The sequence below is a fragment of the Neovison vison genome, chromosome 2 (assembly GCF_020171115.1).
Source record: "Neovison vison isolate M4711 chromosome 2, ASM_NN_V1, whole genome shotgun sequence".
Lineage (NCBI taxonomy): Eukaryota > Metazoa > Chordata > Mammalia > Carnivora > Mustelidae > Neogale > Neogale vison.
The window spans coordinates 18082847-18102378 of NC_058092.1; the positions used below are offsets into that span (position 1 = coordinate 18082847).

The 19532-nt window shown below is 43.3% G+C and overlaps 1 protein-coding gene across 1 annotated transcript in view; it reads left to right on the forward strand.

The window, feature by feature from the left end:
• Positions 1 to 11247, forward strand: part of RCAN3 (RCAN family member 3) — a 31821-nt gene extending 20574 nt beyond the window's left edge. Inside the window, exons 3-5 of the mRNA XM_044237443.1 lie at positions 7032 to 7205; positions 8397 to 8568; positions 10077 to 11247. Coding sequence (XP_044093378.1) covers positions 7032 to 7205; positions 8397 to 8568; positions 10077 to 10261 — 531 coding nt within the window. The 3' untranslated portion in view covers positions 10262 to 11247. The remainder of the gene's footprint in view (positions 1 to 7031; positions 7206 to 8396; positions 8569 to 10076) is intronic.
• The last annotated feature ends 8285 nt before the right edge of the window (positions 11248 to 19532 follow it).

Genomic DNA, 19532 nt, shown 5'->3' on the forward strand with positions numbered 1-19532 from the left:
CCATCAGCATGGACGCACCTACTTTACTTGGCTTTGCCTAAAAGCTTCTAGACAAAATGTTCAGCAAGAAGAAGGCTACCTTTTTCTTCTTTCTTTTTTTTTTTTTTAAGATTTTATTTCTTTATTCATGAGAGAGAGGGAGAAGCAGGCTCCCCACTGAGCAGGGCTCGGGACTCGATCCCAGGATCCCAGGATCATGACCCGAGTGAAGGCAGACAGACGCTTAACCATCTGAGCCACCCAGGCACCCCTACCCTTTTCTTTTTCTATTCTTTCTTTTTTAAATGATTTTATTTATTTGTGAGAGAGAGAGAGAGCATGAGAGGAGAGAGGTCAGCGGCAGACTCCCGAGCAGGGAGCCCGATGTGTGACTTGATCCCAGGATTCCAGGATCATGACCTGAGCCTAAGGCAGTCGCTTAAACAACTGAGCCACCCAGGCCCTCCCCCAACCTTTTTCTATTTTAAAGAACAAGTAACACACATAAGTTCCTTCTCATGGCCGTTTGTGACATTCTTTCAAGTTTACATGTCTTTGGAAAGATGGGTCTCTAGCTTTCAAAATGACCTTTCCCCTCTAATGTCCTTGAAGAAAACACCACCAGAAAACAAACTTGTACCCTGGACAAATCACAGTCAGTATGTGGTCCTTGCAGTAGCCTCAGCACCTAGGGTCGGACGAGTCTTATTGAATGAGGGAGTGTGGATGAACAGCAAGGAAGAGTCTAGATGGAGGTCACATGGGCAAGCCCAAGGATGGAACATTCTTGATCTTTGTGCATAATTGGCCTCAATTAAAGAGAATCCTGTCTTTCTGCTTCACATTTTTCTTCTGTACTTCAGTAACTTCATAGCAGCCTTTTCCATTTGTTTAATTTTTTTTTTAAGATTTTGTTTATTTATTTGACAGAGATCACAAGTAGCCAGGAAGGCAGGCAGAGAGAGAGAGCAGGGAAGCAGGCTCCCTGCTGAGCAGAGAGCCTGGATGTGGGGCTCGATCCCAAGACCCTGAGATCACGACCTGAGCCGAAGGCAGAGGCTTAACCCACTGGGCCACCCAGGTACCCCTCCATTTGTTTTAGATGGTTTTTCATTCCCCTGTGCTAGCTTAGCACCGTGAATACATGCATAACAAGGCATTTTCAAGACCATCTCCAAACAGTTAATTTTAAGAAATAGCAAACAAAACAAAGATAAAATTTATAAAGATTAAAAGCCAAGGAAGTGAAAACTATGTATTTTTTGAATATGAAGAATTCTGCTATAACTACCAAAAAAGAAAAAATTCTTGCTTTTCTCACCCTCAACTCAAGTCCCAAATTCATAGCAGAGGAACCCAAGTTCCTCATGTCCTAACAGAGAAGCAGCCGTCTCTGCTTCGAAAGGTCATGGTCACAGGTCAGGTTGGGAAGATCCCCCAAGGATGGACAGTAATCACTGGTGTACTGTGTTCTCCAGCACAGCCAGTTCTCCTGGGAAGGCGTGTCCCCAGGGGACTGCTCCAGCAGCGTTGCTGTATCTGAATCACTAAAGGACTATCAGGAAGGGCAAATTCCAACTTTCCAGTGGTGACCTCCAGAGTACATGCCAGTGCCATCCTTTGATGCCGTGTTGCTGCCATGTTGCTGCCATGCATTCACCTCCTTGGGGAATCCACATCGTACAGAAGAGCAGCTATTTTTTGCGACCACAGAATAGCAAGAAGACTGTTGGCAAAGCCCTGCCCTAATTCTGTTAGCAGCAGTAACAGTACTCACTGTTGTCGTTCCAAGAGCCATGAGTGTTCACTCTGTCCTCCACAATAACCCAGTGAAGTGGGTACTTTTACTGTCCTCAAGGAACAGGTAAGGAAACTAGGCACAGCCAAGATAAGTGACCTGCCCAAGGTCACAGCTACGTAACAGCGAGGAGTCAAATCCAGACAGTCTGGCTGGAGAGCTCTGCTCCTTGAGAACATAAATCGTTGGTAGAAGCCATCAGAGCTTCCTGAAGTTTTCTGTCCAGGTTGTGGATTCCTCCTGCAGTCTTGCTTTTGTGGTCTCATGTTTGAAGACGGGACTGGGACGGGTCTCTTTTAACTGGATGGAGAAAGGAATATTTTACCCATGATAAAGGCCAGTGAGCAGAGAGCTTCTGTTGCTCAGGAATGGGTGGTGTCTACTTATGTCCTCCTCTCAGATGTAGAGAAGGGTTTGGTATGCTCATCAAAGCCAGTGCTCCAACACCAAAGTCATAGGAAAGAGATCACCGTGGTGACGAGCCAGTAGAGCACCTGTAGGCTGCCCCACCCCCCGCCTTCTCCTGACTCCCAAAGAAGCCTGAGGCTGGACTTCCCTAATCTCTGCAATTTCCTCAGCAAGGAGACCAGGAAGAAGGAAGTGAAGATTCAACTGGACTTCCTGGTGAGCAGTCATGGATTTCCTTGTGCATGAATCCTACAATCCTGACCTTGACCCCTGAAGCCTAGGTACTTTGTACAGCAGTTTGGATGACCAACACTGTTTCACTCGTGCCTGGGAAAATTCACATGGTCTTCTGGAAAGAACCCACTTGTGTGATTTTTTTCTCATCTCTGGTGTCTTGGATCCAAACAATGTTTGAGCTCCAGCACCTGGACGAGCTTACAAACCTGAAATGTTGCATGGGCCATCTTGAGTCCTTTGATTAGGTAATGCCCGCCCATAACCAAACTGCCACTTCTAGATCCCCAGCAGCACAGTGCTCAGTGGGGCAGGAGAGGACATGCTGAGCAGCGGCAGAATTCTCTGCTTTTCTCTTTTTGTCTGCCCACGCCACTGGCTTGTTCCATCTGCCCTTTCCTCCAGGAGGCCTTGCAGTCTGCTCCTCTGTCTTCTCTGCTCTTCAATAAACAGCTGACCTTCGGGCAAAGAGAAAAAGCCATCGCTGCTGCCTGGGGACTGTCAAGATCTGGGATCTCATTAGACGGAGGGGCCCTGCCCTTCACTGTTAAAGTCACAATTAGGAGGCACTTGGGTGGCTCATCAGGTTAAAGCCTCTGCCTTCAGCTCAGCTCATGATCCCAGGGTCCTGGGATCGAGCCCCGCATCGGGCTCTCTGCTTACCAGGGAGCCTGCTTCTTCACCTCTCTCTGCCTGCCTCTCTGCTGACTTGTGATCTCTGTCTGTCAAATAAATAAAATCTTTAGGGAAAAAAAAATCAGTTAGCTGTGATAGTGGTTGTGGATCTCATTCTCCTAAAGAGGCACCCTATTTTCTACGTGTTTTGAGGCTGGTGATTGGCCACCAACCTGCCCAAACATGGGCTCTACGTTGGGCACACCTCTTCTGGAAAGGCACAGTCACACTTCTGCATCTTTTCAACTGGCCATGGAAGAAAAAAGAAGTTCCTAGAGCCAGAATGATTACCGATGACTAAGGATGTGTTGTCCCAAGTGAAGATGAAAAGGGTAGGCTTGCTGTGCTCCCAGCCAGGTTGGGGGACTGACCCTGGTGTGCAAGGCTCTGGCTCCAACAGGCTGCGTGCAACAGTGGTGATGGCCCAGGGGCCACCTCCATGGCTGGCCACAGGTCACTCCAGTAGCCACCTCCTCCCATTCCCCTCCTCGCGTCACTCTTTTTCTTCGTATTCTTTTTTTTCATTTGGTGATACTTGGCTGCAGTAAATGTATAGGTCTTAAGTGTGCAACTTAATGAGTTTTGACAGTCTCTGCCTCTGTAGTCGACCCTCCCATTAAGAATATTTCTGTCCCCACCCTAGTACCAGTTTGTAGTTTGCTACCATCAAAAACGATTTATCGTTGGTTTGACTACTTTTCTTCTACATGGTAAATAGGGAATATCATAGATTGGGGGGAAAAATAGCCCTCTAAGAACTTGTGTTCCAATAAGGCAGAGTATGCATCTATAAACATATGAACCACTAAAACCTAGATGTCAATAGCAAACAGTCTTCCATATTTCCTTGAATTTTAATTGAGTTTCATGCCTATTTCGGATCTGGAACGGTGTTGAAAGCAACATGAGTACTATGGGCAACAGTTAAAGAAGGTTTTCACATTTTCTCTGTGTTCTGCTCCCCTCTGGCACTTCTGAATTTAGGGCCCAGAACTATTACAAGTGCTCAAATGATCAGGGTTTTAAATCTACCACGCCCAGGAGTTTGGGAGCTTTCTTTCCTGGTAGTCAGCAGTGATATGGAGGAGAACCAAAGGCACTTGCCTTTCTGCAGGTGGAAATGGAGGCCTTGTCTCTGACATCCACAAACCTGCTGGAGAGATGGAATTTTCTATTTCATATTTACAGACAGACATAGAACATGAAAAATTTTTTGCCGTAGGACTCCAGAGATAATTTCACAGCTGAATGGGTTGAAACATTGCTGCTTCTCAACAGTGAAATTGTTCTTAACGTGCAGACGTGGTGGGCCCCTCAGGCTCTTATGTCCAAGGCAAAGGGGTGCAACAAAATTATTTTCATAATTAATTCCTCAGTGAAATTGATTAAAAAAAAAAAAAAAAGCCTCGCCTTAGCTGCTTTGGGATGGGGAAGAGAAGATAGGGCAGTGGTGTTTCCAGAAAGGTCGAGAAATACACACCTAGCTGCTACCCTCATCTCCCCGAAACCAACCTTCCCATAAAACCTTTTCTACTTTTCTCGCCTCATGATTTTAGTTGGCTTGTTACCCAGCTGCAAAGTACTTTTCTGGAATTCCCAAGAAAGCTATCGGCTACATGTTGTCTTTACATATTTTAGATGTAAGGTATTTGTAGTGCTTTCTACTGCTAATTGCATGGGTGATTTCAGCATAGAAAGCAGCTTCTGATCTATATTTGGTGGAAAACTTCTATAACAGGAAAAGCCCTAGGGATTGATTTTTAGGCAGTATTAACTGTCTTATTCCTATAGATGTACTGCCTGAAGGGATACTAAGAGACCGCTGGAGAAAGAGAGTGGTCCGTGGCCATTGGGATTTTCTGGGATCTTCCTTTTGTCAGAAGCAAATGTGCAAGCCTTACCCTTTAACAGGACGGTGTTCATTTTTAATACTCAAGAAATCAGAAACATATAAAAGTGCATTATTTCTAAAACAATTCTAAGGAGAAAAGTAATACTTTTGTTTCTGAATGAATTACGTTTCTCGCCAGTTAGTTTCAGTGCATGTGGGCAAATCATGACCTCCCTGCAGTTGTCCAAACCCCTTTTGTGTCCACATCTGGTTGTCGGGGGCACCCCTTCAGGAATCCACCTGTTGGTACCTGTGGGTTCACAGGAGGGCAGAGCTACCAGCCAAAGGCTCACGTTGTTCCTCACACGGAAACAGTGATCATTTTGCCTCCATGTTAATTCTGTCTGTGCTCTACTGTACCTCACAATGAGAAGTCACACATTTCTCAAACTGTTTTGTGCTCCATGAAAATGGGAAAGAAAGAGAAGGATCTGACAAAACTTAGAAGATGCTTACTGATTGGCTTTTGCATGGCTTTGTTTTTGTATAATGCTGAATGCATTCACAGATACTAGAATTCAGAAGTGAGAGACCCATAGAACCTATGGCTGTCACCTGCCTGTTAACATTCAGTGACGGTGTATTTCTGGAGTGAGAAAAAAAATGTTATGAAAGGAAGTAGGATTTAATTAGCAAGTAGCTGTTTCATTTGCGAGATCATGTGTTATTGTGACTACAAAAAATTCATTGTTGGGGTGCCTGGGTGGCTCAGTGGGTTAAGCCTCTGCCTTTGACTCGGGTCATGATCTCAGGGTCCTGAGATCGAGCCCCATGTCAGGCTCTGCTCCGTGGGGAGCCTGCCTCCTCCTCTCTCTCTCTGCCTGCCTCTCTGCCTACTTGTGATCTCTGTCAAATAAATAAAATCTTTTTTAAAAATTCATTGTTGTGGGAATTAGGAATAAATACATGGTCCTTTACCCTCAGCAAGGGAAACTAATGTACAGAATGACAGAATACTAACATAAACCATGCTTAATTCGTTCTTCCCTACTTTCCATTTCCTCTGCCTTCAGTATTGATATTTTTCTTTTCTTCTTTCTTTTTTTCCTCTTTTTTCTTTTCCCTCCCTCTTCCCTTCTTTCTTTCTTCCTCCCTTCCTTCCTTTTCCTTCTTCCTTCCTTCCATCCTTCCTTCCTTTTAAGTAGGCTTGTACTCATAACACAGGGCTTGAACTCATGACCCTGAAACCATGACCTGAGGTAGGTCAAGAGTCAGATCCTTAGCCTACTGTACCCAGGTGCCCCTCAGGGTTGACATTTCTTAACCATCTCATGTGGGAATTTTTATACTCACTTAATATTCAAAATGTTAGCATCTGCCAAGAATTAAATGAAATGCAGTTTCACAAAGTCTAAATTCTAATTTTTTTTAAGAGTGACAAAGCCAACCATCTTTGAAATGGATGCTGAGGAAACTGAAATATACCTAGAAGTGTTAATAATTATTAGGATTTAATACATTTACCTGTGCACATTTATTTTTAAGAACCGAAGTGCCATGTCAAAGTCCTTACTATATCTATAATATGTATTTGTCCATATTACTTTAATACATAGAGATAATAAATAAAAACAGACTTGATCTATTCATCTTCCTTTGAGGCAGCTTGTGATACGTTGGAAGCCCAGCACTTAATGTAAAGGCCTGACATGCAGTCAGCTGCTTAATATGTATTTTTTTTAATGAATGAGCAAAAATACTATAATTTTTAAGCAGATGATGTTTTCTGAATTATAAGGGATATCTGAACATTAGAAGAATACATATTTGGTCACAAATCTTTTTATATTTTGTCAAACAGGAGAAATGTTGCAAAGTAGTAGGAAAATATTCAAATTGAGAAAAGTTAACAAATTATTTTTACCTCAGTATCAACAGTTGAAGGATCTTCGCAGAAACCAAAAACAAAGCTAATTGACAGATTCCTTTATTATGTTACCATGGGCAAGCCTAAGGAGTATTTCTCAAGGTACTGAGAATTTTCTTAGGTCTGTTTTGTTACATTTCGTTTTCTAAACTGTTCATTTATTAAACCTTAATTTTTAGGAGAGATTTGAAGCACTTTTCACTATCTATGACGACCAGGTGACATTTCAGTTGTTTAAGAGCTTTCGGAGAGTCAGAATAAATTTCAGCAAACCAGAAGCAGCAGCAAGAGCACGAATAGAACTCAACGAAACAGACTTCAACGGGAAGAAGCTGAAGCTGTATTTTGCACAGGTACCTCACCATGCTGTTCTCTCAACCTCTTTTCTCCATCCCGAATTACCCTCCATCCTCCGTTTTCTTGATGAGTATATCAGAAGTCTTTGAAATAAACAATCCCAATCAGCAAGGGATGTAAAAACATATAACATATTTTCTTTATTTTATGGATATATAAATATTAAGGATATTTGCCTTCCTGACTTTGTTGTGCTTATGCTAAACATTAAAGGAATCCATCTTTCTGGCAGCTTTTCTCCACTGGGGTTCTGTAAGGGTGAAGCCCTAACTCCTCAAGACGGGGTAACTGGGGGAGGGGCGTTAAGGAGGGCACCTGATCTGATGAGCTCTGGGTATTACACACAACGAATGAATCATTCAACACTACATCAAAAACTCATCCTGTACTATGTGTTGGCTAATTGAATTTAAATTTAAAAAAAAAAGATTAGTGAGCTGACTTCCCTCCTGTGCGTCTATGTGACAGCTTTGGGAGAATTGAGAAAATAGTCGCTGAAGTTGGGTCGCCCCCACTGAAAACAGCTGCAAGCCTGGGGCTGACCAGGGACCCGGCACCGTGGAAAGGCTGGCCCTTTGCAGTTGCCGAAGAGCCTGCGGGTTTCCGCCAATCTGCTCTGTTGCTATCTGGATCCCGCTGGGTCGCTCTGGTAAACCAGTTTCTCCTCCGAAGAGTTGACGACCTAGAGGCATTCGACCTTGACTCATTTATTAAGTGCGGTATTTTATTTTCAACCAAGTATTTGGGCTTAGCTTTCAAATTTGAAAAAGGAGGTTTGTCCGTTGTCTCGTGCTCCAAATGAAAATATAAATGAAAGTTGTCAGGATGTTTCTTGGTAGAGCTGCTTGAGAAGGAGACAGTAAAACCTAATTTGTTTTAAAACTGGAATTCAGAAAATAGGTAAGTAAAGTTGGGATTCAGGTTTAGTACCATTCAGTGTTTGCTCATCTCCTTACGGGTTCAGGTTCTCACTGGGCTGGGGCTTACTGGCCCCCGGGGGCCTGGGCGCCGGGCTGAGCCCCCTGCACTGGGCGGTCGGCCACACAGACCCAGCTCCGGCCGCCCGGAGACGCAGGCTGCCAGGGAAAATGCTTTCATTTTCTCCAAAGAGGTCACAGTTAGCCTCACGATGAAAATGAAGAAACAGCCCAGTCACGCGCTGATTTTGAGACTCTCATTGCCCGCAGGTCCAGATGTCCAGCGAGACTCGGCACAAGTCCTATTTACTGCCGCCGCAGCCCGTCAAACAGTTCCTCATCTCCCCGCCCGCCTCCCCGCCTGTGGGGTGGAAGCAGGGGGAGGACGCCACGCCCGTTATAAACTATGACTTACTCTGTGCAGTTTCCAAACTGGGACCAGGTAATAAACTCTTACCTTCCCTATTTTTCCCCCTCCCAAGAAACTTTTGTATTAAAGACCACATTCGGCGATTGGCATTCTAGCCAACCAATGGCAGCATGATCAGAGTGGAGGATAAAGTCACACAAACCTGGGTTCCAACTCTAGTGTTGGAACTTTGTGATTTTTTTTAAGTCCTCTCTACACCCAGTGTGGTGATCGAACCCACAACCCAGAGACCAAGAGTCGCTAACTTTGTGATCTTGAGCAAGTAACTTAGCTTCAGGTTCTGAGCCCGTTTTCTCACCTAAAATACCCATCATAGAGGTGCCTGGGTGGCTCAGTGGATTAAAGCCTCAGCCTTCAGCTCAGGTCATGATCCCAGGGTCCTGGGATCGAGCCCCGCATCAGGCTTTCTACTCAGCAGGGAGCCTGCTTCCCTTCCTCTCTCTCTCTGCCTGCCTCTCTGCCTACTTATGATCTCTGTCTGTCAAATAAATAAATAAGATCTTTTTTAAAAATCTAAATAAATAAATAAATAAAATACCAGTCATAATACCTACCTTTCAGTGTGGTTAATAAGACTTAAATGTGATACTCAATAAACATAACCACAATTTAAACTGCTATACATCCTTCTAGAACACAGCCTAGTGAATGTTAGTTACCTTCTCCCACCTCCCATCAAAGTACCAGACAGACTTCTCCATTGAATACTCATTTCAGGGAACTGGTGGCAATACTATATTACTCCTTCCCTATCCTTCTCCTAGAGTTATTGTTCATTTCTTCTTTTTCTTCTCCTTGATTTCTCTCATCCCTTTAAAATAATGTACGAACTCAGTACCGGGCTGATTCAGACTAGTTGTCCACCTACAGTAACGTTATGTCTCTTAGAAAGGGATACAAGAGGCGTTTTGAGGGGAGGGGAGGTGGCTTGGTGTTTTTTTGTTTTTTTTTTTAAGATTTTTTTTATTTGTCAGAGAGAGAGAGGGAGAGAGAGCGAGCATGGGCAGACAGAATGGCAGGCAGAGGCAGAGGGAGAAGCAGGCTCCCCGCCGAGCAAGAAGCCCGATATGGGACTCGATCCCAGGACGCTGGGATCATGACCTGAGCTGAAGGCAGCTGCTTAACCAACTGAGCCACCCAGGCGTCCCGGCTTGGTGTTTTCGTACACATCAGAGCAATGTCATGGATGTGCGCGGCCCTGCAGCGAAGAGATGGCTGCCTGGAGCCTTACAGGTGTCTCCCGAGGGAAAACTGAAACCGTTCTGGAGTTAAGCAGGTTCACTCACACCGTTGGTAGAACAGTAATTAGCATTTCCATTTTACCTCCCGACATATCAGTCCTCCGCACCAGCTCATTTCTTTAAAGGGCAAAACTGTGTAAGAACCTTACAGAATCAGATCTCTAAGGCCAAAGCAAAGTGCTCTGACATAGGATTTAAAAGCCAATCAGCAGCAATTAAAATACAAGTAGAACAAAGTTTTGAGACACTAACCCCTCTTTCTGCCGCTTACCTCCCCAGGAGAGAAATACGAGCTCCACGCAGGAACAGAGTCCACGCCAAGCGTGGTGGTTCACGTCTGCGAAAGTGAAACTGAAGAGGAAGAAGAAACAAAAAACCCCAAACAGAAAATTACCCAGACGAGGCGCCCCGAACCTCCAGCCGCAGCACTGAGTGAGCCCCAGACCTTCGATGGGGCGCTGTGAGGGGTCTGGCTGGGGTGCACGCCGCTGCCCCCCGGGGCCCCGCCCTGGAGGTCTGTGTCCTCCCTGGCACAGCACTCCTCAGCCTGTGTGGAGGGGAGGCTGGGTGTCGCCACTGCCCCCCCCCGCCCCCCCGGCTGCAGACACGGCCTAGAGAGTAGCAGATGACTTTACCTGTCACACCTTTTCACAGAGATTCTGAACAGCACTTTAAAGGAAGGGATTAGCCCTCAACATGTTGCAACTTTGACCATTTTTTAAGCAGTAGGAAGTGTGTCTAATTCCTGGCTTTCTCCAGCAATGTTCATTTCCCTGATTCCATATACCATGGGGTCCCCAAAAACTAAAGCTGTCGTCTCCGAGTGCCATTTTTATGACCTCAAAAAACAATCTCACAACCTTCAAAATCTAGCATGGGCATTCAGTAATGGTATGATAGCTCCCAGTGACTCTATCTGTTGATCAAATGTGGTTATTCAACATACATGAAATTTTTTTTGCGCGAGAAGAGATCTGAAATCTAGACTAATTCATAGGGAGTCGTTTTTCTCGCGTTGTTTTTTTCTTTAGCTTGGGGAGGAGATGCCAAATTCTCTTTGACCGTTGGACCCAAGTGGCACAAATCTGTGTGTGGGTGACTCTCTTCCCTGTTACTCTTGCTTAAAAGAGGAAAGTGCTGTACAGACCACTGTCCCTGATGTGTCGTCCCTCCCAGAGAACTGCCACTTTGGAAGCTGGACAGGCCACCCGTAAGTGTGACTGATGATAACCCCTGGGGCCACCGCTGATCTGCCTTCTGTGACCGTGTGCTAGCCCATGGCATCCCCAACTGTCCTCAGCCACCAGTTGAGTTTTTTAATGTTATACATGTTGTGTGTGTCATTCAGAGACTGTAAATTAGAAAAGGTAATAATAAGATTCTCTGAAGACCATTTTTTAATTGTCTCCCATCCAAGTACTAACCAGGCCCGACCCTGCTTAGCTTCCGAGATCAGACGAGATCGGGCGCGTTCAGGGTGGTATGGCCGTAGACCATTTTTTAATTGTCGATTGAAACATTTTCCAGTTTGCTCTGAAAAAAAAGGCACACATACTCTTTTTCTATGAATCTGGGAAAGATGCGGGAAATCGAGATCATTCCATTCATCAGACCTTGGTTTTGTTGCAATACTTTACCCTGGCTGACAGTTGGCCTTTTCCCTAAAACAGAACTGTTCCTCACTTGTGTCTCAGGAGTGGATGGTTGAGGCTCCTGAAGCAGAAACAAGCATCTTTTCCTTTCTGTGGTCTGTTCAGACTTGGCAGTCCCTTTGTAGAAAATTCTCATAATGAAGAAAACTTGGCTTTGGTCGGAGGGCTCTGCTGATCTGTGTTCGCTGTGCTGTCTTCTCTGTATGTCACATGTCTGGAGCTCCCCAAGATTTGTGTGGAGGGGCTGTACATAGGAGTTTGGACTCATAAAGCAAACTACCCAGAAGGAAGAATGCAGAAATTCACGCCGTGGTGTCCGTCCCATTTTTGGTAGCATGTTTCGTGGTTTGGAGGTTCTTATTATGGTAGAATGTATTTCTGAGGACTTAAACCATATTGCCCAAAAAAACTTTTCTATTTTTCCTTGCCCTCAAATAATCTGAGATGATAAGCTCTCCTATTTATATGTGTCTACCCCCACTCAGCCTCTATATAAATACAGTTGAAATCTGAGTCCATAAGCAGTGTATTAAATTCAGATCATCATTTGGCAGCTTAACTGACAGCCACTTAATAAATTTACTTTGCACTCTAAATTTACCCCTTTGCTAGTGTTTGATCTTATCTGGTTGCACTAACTTATCATTTGCAGAATGGACCCTGGAAATCAGGAAATATATGTATTTTCAACAGTTGAGGATTTAAAATTTTCCTTTTAGGTACTATTTATTAACTATAATTTTCTAAGTGATCAAAATCCATGATGTCTTATTATTAGCTTGGCGTTCATGGTCTTCCTTTCAATTAAAGAATAGTCTGTCCCTACCTTACATAATCTGTTTTTAAAGTCAAGCAGTGCAGATTACCTGGATACTTCTTTTTCTCTGTATTTTTTTAAAGATTTTATTTATTTATTTGACAGACAGAGATCACAAGTAGGCAGAGAGGCAGGCAGTGAGAGAGGGGGAAGCAGGCTCCCCGCTGAGCAGAGAGCCAGACACGGGGCTCGATCCCAGGACCCTGGCTGGGATCCTGACCTGAACTGAAGGCAGAGGTTTAACCCACTGAGCCACCCAGGTGCCTCTCTCTGTATTTTTTTTTTTTTTACAGTATTAAATAAGTTGAAGAAAAACTTAACCCAAAATAAATATATATTAAATACAAAATATATATTATTTAATATATACATATATTAAACTTGACTGAGTGGAGAACATTAATGTATTCTATTTCCGTAAGGAAAAGTACTAAATGCCCATTAACTTTTTTTTTTCCCATTAACTTTTAAATATGGTGAAATCAACCAGGATCTCAGCAAGTATTACGTAGGGACTCTGTCCTTTCTTAGTTACTTTCTGTCCAGCTCATGTAACCATCTTATAAGAGGTGAGTCTTGTGTACTTTTTTAAAGTTCCTTAAATAAGTTTAGCTATGTTTTTCTTTTTGGAAATTGAGTTATTACTCAGATTTTTTTTTAAAGATTTTATTTATTTATTTATTTGATAGAGAGAGATCACAAGTAGGCAGAGAGGCAGGCAGAGAGAGAGGAAGGGAAGCAGGCTCCCTGCTGAGCAGAGAGCCCGATGCGGGGCTTGATCCCAGGACCCTGAGATCATGACCTGAGCCCAAGGCAGCGGCTTAACACACTAAGCCACCCAGGCGCCCCGTTATTACTCAGATTTAACCCTGATAGTGTAGTAGCCATGTTCTCCTCAGAAATCATAACTTCATCTTGGGAATCAAATTCCTTAGAGCATTGTGAGGAAAGAAGATGATGTTTCGTGTTAGGAAAAAAGCATACATGAAGAGTAAGAAAATCCTAGCACTTAAAATAGGCCCATTTATAAAGTGTGCTTGTGTGAGCATCAACTAGTTGAAGATACTAAGAATCACTAAAAACAGTTCCCTTGAAGCCTTGGGGAGCTGAATGTCAGGAGGAAAGCAAACTCATCTTCCTACATTTTGCTTCTACACACTTATACACTCAACCTAGCCACAGAATTGAGAGCCCAGAAGTTTTACGTTCCCCATAAAGGCTTAAACAGAGCATGGTGTGTTTGAATCAGAGCTGCCAGGAGGCAGGGCAGGAGCAGCACCGTCCTTCTTCTAGAAAACAGCCCTTTTGTTTCCCACTCAAAGCAACTCCATCTCCTCAAAATGTTGTGATAGATCCCTGGGTCCCAGGATCAAGTCCCGTGTCGGGCTCCCTGCTCAGCGGGGGGGTCTGCTGCTCACTCCGCCTGCCACTCCCCCACTTGTGCTAGCTCTCTCTGTCAAGTAAATAAATAAATCTTTAAAAATCTTAATCTTAAACTTAAATCTTAAAAAAAATTTTTAAAAATCTTTAAAAATCTTTTAAAAAAAAAGTGAAGAGATTAGATTTCCTCAGAATCTCAGTCATGGTGCTGAAGGTGATGTAGTCTACTCCTTCTACATCCATCCACACAGATGACAAAATGGACATGAGGCGTCTTACTTTGAAGGCCACGGGGACTGGGTTGGCATTCCAGCTCCTGCGCTAGGCCTTTTTTCTCCTTTCTTCTTGCACCGGCCTCTCAGAAGCTATGACAAAGGTCATCTCTGTCATAAGAAAATAGACAAGGGACACCTGGGTGGCTCAGTGGGCTTAAGCCTCTGCTTTCGGCTCAGGTCATGATCTCAGGGTCCTGGGATCGAGCCCCACATCAGGCTCTCTGCTCAGCGGGGAGCCTGCTTCCTCCTCTCTCTCTGCCTGCCTCTCTGCCTACTTGTGATCTCTGTCTGTCAAATAAATTTTAAAAAAAATTAAAAAGAAAATAGATATAAATAAATAAATAAGAAGAAGAAGAAAAGAAAATAGATGAAAAAGGGGGAAAGAATTCTATTTCCCCTGGAGGGATATAGTGAAGAAGAGACAGCTGATGAAGGCGGTGACTTAGCAGTCTCCTGAATGAAATTAATGTTCCATGTTCTGTGTTTTTGTTATCATTGTACTGTTGGGATTGGAATCTACTTAAATAATGTTATTTTGGTAGCCAGCAATCGTGTTTATGGGGCTTTCCTAGAGTTTAGTAGTAATGAGATTAAATTACAAATAGCCAGACTCGAGATGTGAGTCTAATAGAGCAAGGAGCCTGAGATTGGGGCGCCTGGGGGGCTCAGTGGGTTAAAGCCTCTGCCTTCGGCTCAGGTCATGATCCCGGGGTCCTGGGATCGAGCCCCACATCGGGCTTTCTGTTCGGCAGGGAGCCTCCTTTCCTTCCTCTCTCTCTGCCTGCCTCTCTGCCTACTTATGATCTCTGTCTGGCAAATAAATAAAATCTTTTTTAAAATTTAAAAAAAAAAAAAAAAAGGAGGCTGAGATCCCCTAGGATTTGGAAATCGTTTGCAGTGGAATGACCCCGGCACTCCGCTCATAAAACAGCGCTCTGGGAAAGACTGAAGATGGACCTGTGCTTCGTGCTTCTATATAGACTCTTATCCAGACCATAGCTTTATTCTAAAGAGGGAGATCTCAGACATAATTAAGCGGCGGAAAATTTTTGAAATTCTTTGGTGCATCGAAGTTCCCCGTCTGCTGGTGTCTCTCTTTTCTCTGGAGTCGTAGACTTTCGTACCTATCGCGTGGGTGAACTTGGTCGGCCTTCCTTTGCCCACTCACTGTGCTCCTTGTCCACACACTTGCCTTTATGTCCTCCTGCACGAAAGCAAACAAATTACTTACAAATGTGACAATATAAAGGAACAACAGATGAGGGAATTAGTTGCCTCCTCGTTGAGGAGGGAAGTCCATTGTTACAGAAACTCACTTTTTAAAACGTTAAATAAACTTAGAGAATAAGTTTAGGAGTTTATGAACCTTGTTCAACAGTTTAATAAATACCCATTTGTTTTATAACCTCCCCTTGGGGTGGGTTCACGGGAACATCTTCACTGGAATGCCATTGTTGTCTCTCCCCCAGGAATCAGGGGAAATGTTAATAACTTGAAGAGTGTTGTTATTAATACCGAACACACAAGCAGCAAAGCAACAGAAGGTGGCAACTACTAGATTTTACTGACCAAAAAGATGATAAAAATGGTCATGTTCCATCAGAAAGGACGAATATCCAACTTTTGTAGCAACATGGACGGGACTGGAAGAGATTATGCTGAGTGAAATCAGTCAAGCAGAGAGAGTCAATTATCATATGGTTTCACTCATTTGTGGAGCATAACCAATAGCATGGAGGACAAGGGGCGTTAGAGAGTAGTAGGGAATTTGGGTAAATTGGAAGGGGAGGTGAACCATGAGAGACTATGGACTCTGAAAAACAGTCTGAGGGGTTTGAAGTGGCGGGGGGGGTGGGAGGTTGGGGTACCAGGTGGTGGGTATTATAGAGGGCACAGCTTGCATGGAGCACTGGGTGTGGTAAAAAAATAATGAATACTGTTTTTCTGAAAATAAATAAATTGGGGGAAAAAAAAAAAATGGTCATGTTCCAAATAGAAGTTTCCAGCCAAGGTTAAGAAGAACTAACCTTGGGGCGAATCAAAGTGTCTCCATCCATTGAAACAAAAGCATAAGGACCTTTTACTAAATTAGGCATGTGTCATCTATCTTGTGACCTGTGTTTTCCTTTTGAAGCAAAACAGTGTCCTGCAGGCATTCCTGCATAGCTTTGACTGAATGTTCGTTCTCGTTATCTGGAAGATCTCTATCTATGCAGAGAAATTGTGTTTTTCCATGTCGTTTCCCATGCAGTCCCCAGTCCTCCTAACTCAGACTGGGGACTGAGGAGAGAGACCAAGGTAGCTAATTCTGTTGCTGCCAGCCTCTGCCTGCTGCTTCTCCCCTGAGGTGGGGACCCCAGAGAGAAGCCGTCTCCATTTCTGCTGTATCGTGCATGTCCTCCAACTTGAAGGAAAGTGTTTCACTCGTTCCACTTCTCTCTTCATTGAACCCAGGAGGTGAATTTATTATTTTTATCTGAACATGTTTGTGATCTTATGTTATATTCTGGGGGAACATTGCTTTTCTGGTACTATAAATTGTAGTGAATATTCACTGTACTTCAAAAACCTGGATAGTAATTTATATATATATCTGTATTCCGTGTTTTAGTGTGCCTGATGTAACAATCCATAGTTTGTAGTAGGTCGTTATTTGTCGACTTTGGCTCTCCTGTATTTTTAGGACATTTAAATGTTCCTCGTCCTTGCAAAGCGACGAAAGCAGAATGTAATTTTTTTTTTTGAATCCTTGTGATTACTTGTAACAAGTTTTGTTTTTAAAGCTAATAAAAATAAAATTGGGGTTTTTTTAAAAAAAAAGTCAGTCCGCTGAATTGAGTTCTTTGTAGTATTTTCAATAAATATCATTTACATTTAGGTAACAGCCCAAAAAAAAGACAGAACAGGGAAATAATGATGTTTGTTCCTTTAACCGGATTCCAGGTGGGTGTTCTTAGGGAGCTGCACCAATGCCAAAGGTGGTGACTCCCTGCCAGCTCCGGAAACGACCACAATGGTTGGGTTCTTTAGCAAAAGTTTTTATCACAATTTATCCTTGGTAAAAAACGACTCATTCCAGGTAAAGGCTTATTTTCTCTCGGTTTAAAAAAAAAAAAATCTCCAAATCCGAGTATTGAAGCTAAAAATGACTGAAAGGTTATCTAGTGCAGTGATTTTTTTTTTTAACATATGTTTATGCCATAGAACTCTATTTGTTGTTCAAATGAAATCTTACATAAAGTTTGACATACTTTACCAACAAAAAGGTAAGCACCTGCTCCCTTTGAAGAGGGTGAGGGAGACGTGGGGACCCAGAGGGTACCTCCCAACACGCCCCCCACCCCACCCCACCGGGAGAACTCAACAGCGCAGTCCCAAACACCCGTCTATCCTGCGGCCTCCCCACAGGCATCTTTACAAGTAAATGTCCTAGGAGGCATTGCCAAATTCACACATCTGGATGGTAGCTAACCGAGGACTAGAAACATAGTTTCCTGCCTCCATCCCAGGTGGACCCTGCTCCACTATTTAATTAAACTGAAATCTTTCATTTTTCAGGAGAAACGTATTGGGATTCAAAGGTTCTCAGAATTGTCAGTCTTCTTTGTTTCAGCTGCACTGAGGTGGAGTAACCCCCGGGGACATTTCTCCTTTAACAAGATGCTTTTCCAAGCTGTGTTCCTTGGCGCTGCCTCCAGGGGGAGCTGGACTCCAGGTCACGGGGGCCTTGCTCCTGGCTTCAAGCCCTCCTGCACCATTCGTCCTGCCCAATGGGTCTTGGCATAAAGTTGCGCTTGAGCTGAGGATTCCTGGGCTGCAACAGGAAGTTGTGGAACCGCTGCTCATAACCTGAGGATAAAATGACTTTTTGAATGCAGAATAGAAAAATACAAGAACAAAGGTTTAAGTAATTTGCTTCATTAAAATAGCCCGACTTAAAAGTTAAATGCCCACAGTGTATGTGTCAGAGTCCAGTTATCATGAAGACACATGCTAAACTAGAAAGCAGGACTGAGCGGAAATTCCCTCTGCCTTCTCTGAACACATCACGGTATGGTTCGAATCTAGAAGGAGAAAGGATTAAAATTCTTACGCGGGCAACATCTCAAATCTTGCCAAACGTCCCCCAGTCTTCGGAGACATAGAAGGTGTACATATAAGTTATTCGCGGAGTAGGTATTTAGATAATAATGTTATTTGGGAAAAGCTTGTGGTCGAAATGTTTGGAAAAGTTGAACGGTTTCTGTATTGCAGTGTTCCTCAGACCTTTTTAATTTGTGCATTCTGTGTCTCCAGTAGGATATAGTTTTTATCAAATCCAATTAGCTATGGAGCCCTTTTGCCCAGAAGCATATCATTGTACTGCTGCTCCACGAACATTTACAGAAACATTCTAAATCTTGGGGCCTGACTGAAGGATAGGTCTGTGAATTAAAATTTCTTTACTCATTTCTCTAAGCAAGAGAACTATGACATGGGCATCAGAAGGAGCCTTCCTGATTTAATAAATGGGAAAACCAAGTTGTTAAAATTATCAGAATCTATAAAAGCTCAGCAAAGTTGCCAAATACAGGAATAACTTAGAAAAATCAGTAACATTTCCTTATACCATCAATGACCAAAATACAAGAAGCAATAAGATAACATTCGTAATTAGAACAAAACATCAGCATAAACAAACTTTCAAACTATAATACGGACTTGGATAATTTAAGTACATGCTTTTAGGAATGTCAAATTTTTTCCCCAAATTATAAATGCATCGGAATCTCTGTCAATTTTCCAGCTATATTTTTTACACAATGCTCATTAAACTTATTCTAATACTTGGATGGAAGAATAAAGAAACAAGAAGTTAAGAAAACCTTAAAAAGAAAAAAGATGGAGGACTTGTCCTGCCAAATCCTAAAACAACCTAAAACTCACATGAGTTTAATCAAGAAAAGTCAAATAATTTTTATTTTTAAAAGGGTAGAGAACACCCACGTCTACACCAGGGAATTAATGTACAATAAAGAGCCATCGTAAATAAACAGAGAAAGGCTACACTGCCTAGTCAATGGTGTTGGGAAAATGGGCTTAGTATATGTATGTCAATAAAACTGGGCTCCCCATCAAACACTCCATACAGAGCTGGACTCCAAGATGGGTTAAAGACTGAAATACAGGGGTGCCTGGGTGACTCAGTGGGTTAAGCCTCTGCCTTCAGCTCAGGTCACGATCTCAGGGTCCTGGGATCAAGCTCTGCATCTGTTTCTCTGCACAGCGAGGAGCTGCTTCCCTCTCTCCCTCTCTCCCTCTCTGCCTGCCTCTGCCTACTTGTGATCTCTGTCTGTCGAATAAAGAAAAATTTTTTTAAAAAAAGGGGGGGGCGCCTGGGTTGCTCAGTGGTTTAAAGCCTCTGCCTTTGGCTCGGGTCATGATCCCAGGGTCTTGGGATCGAGCCCCACATCGGGCTTTCTGCGTCATGGAGAGCCTGCTTCTCCCCTGTCTCTCTCTCTCTCTGTCCGCTTGTGATCTCTGTCAAATAAATAAATTAAAAAAAAAAAGACGAATACAAAATGTAAAACTACAGAGTTAAAATGGTTTGAAGGAGAATATCTTTGTGACC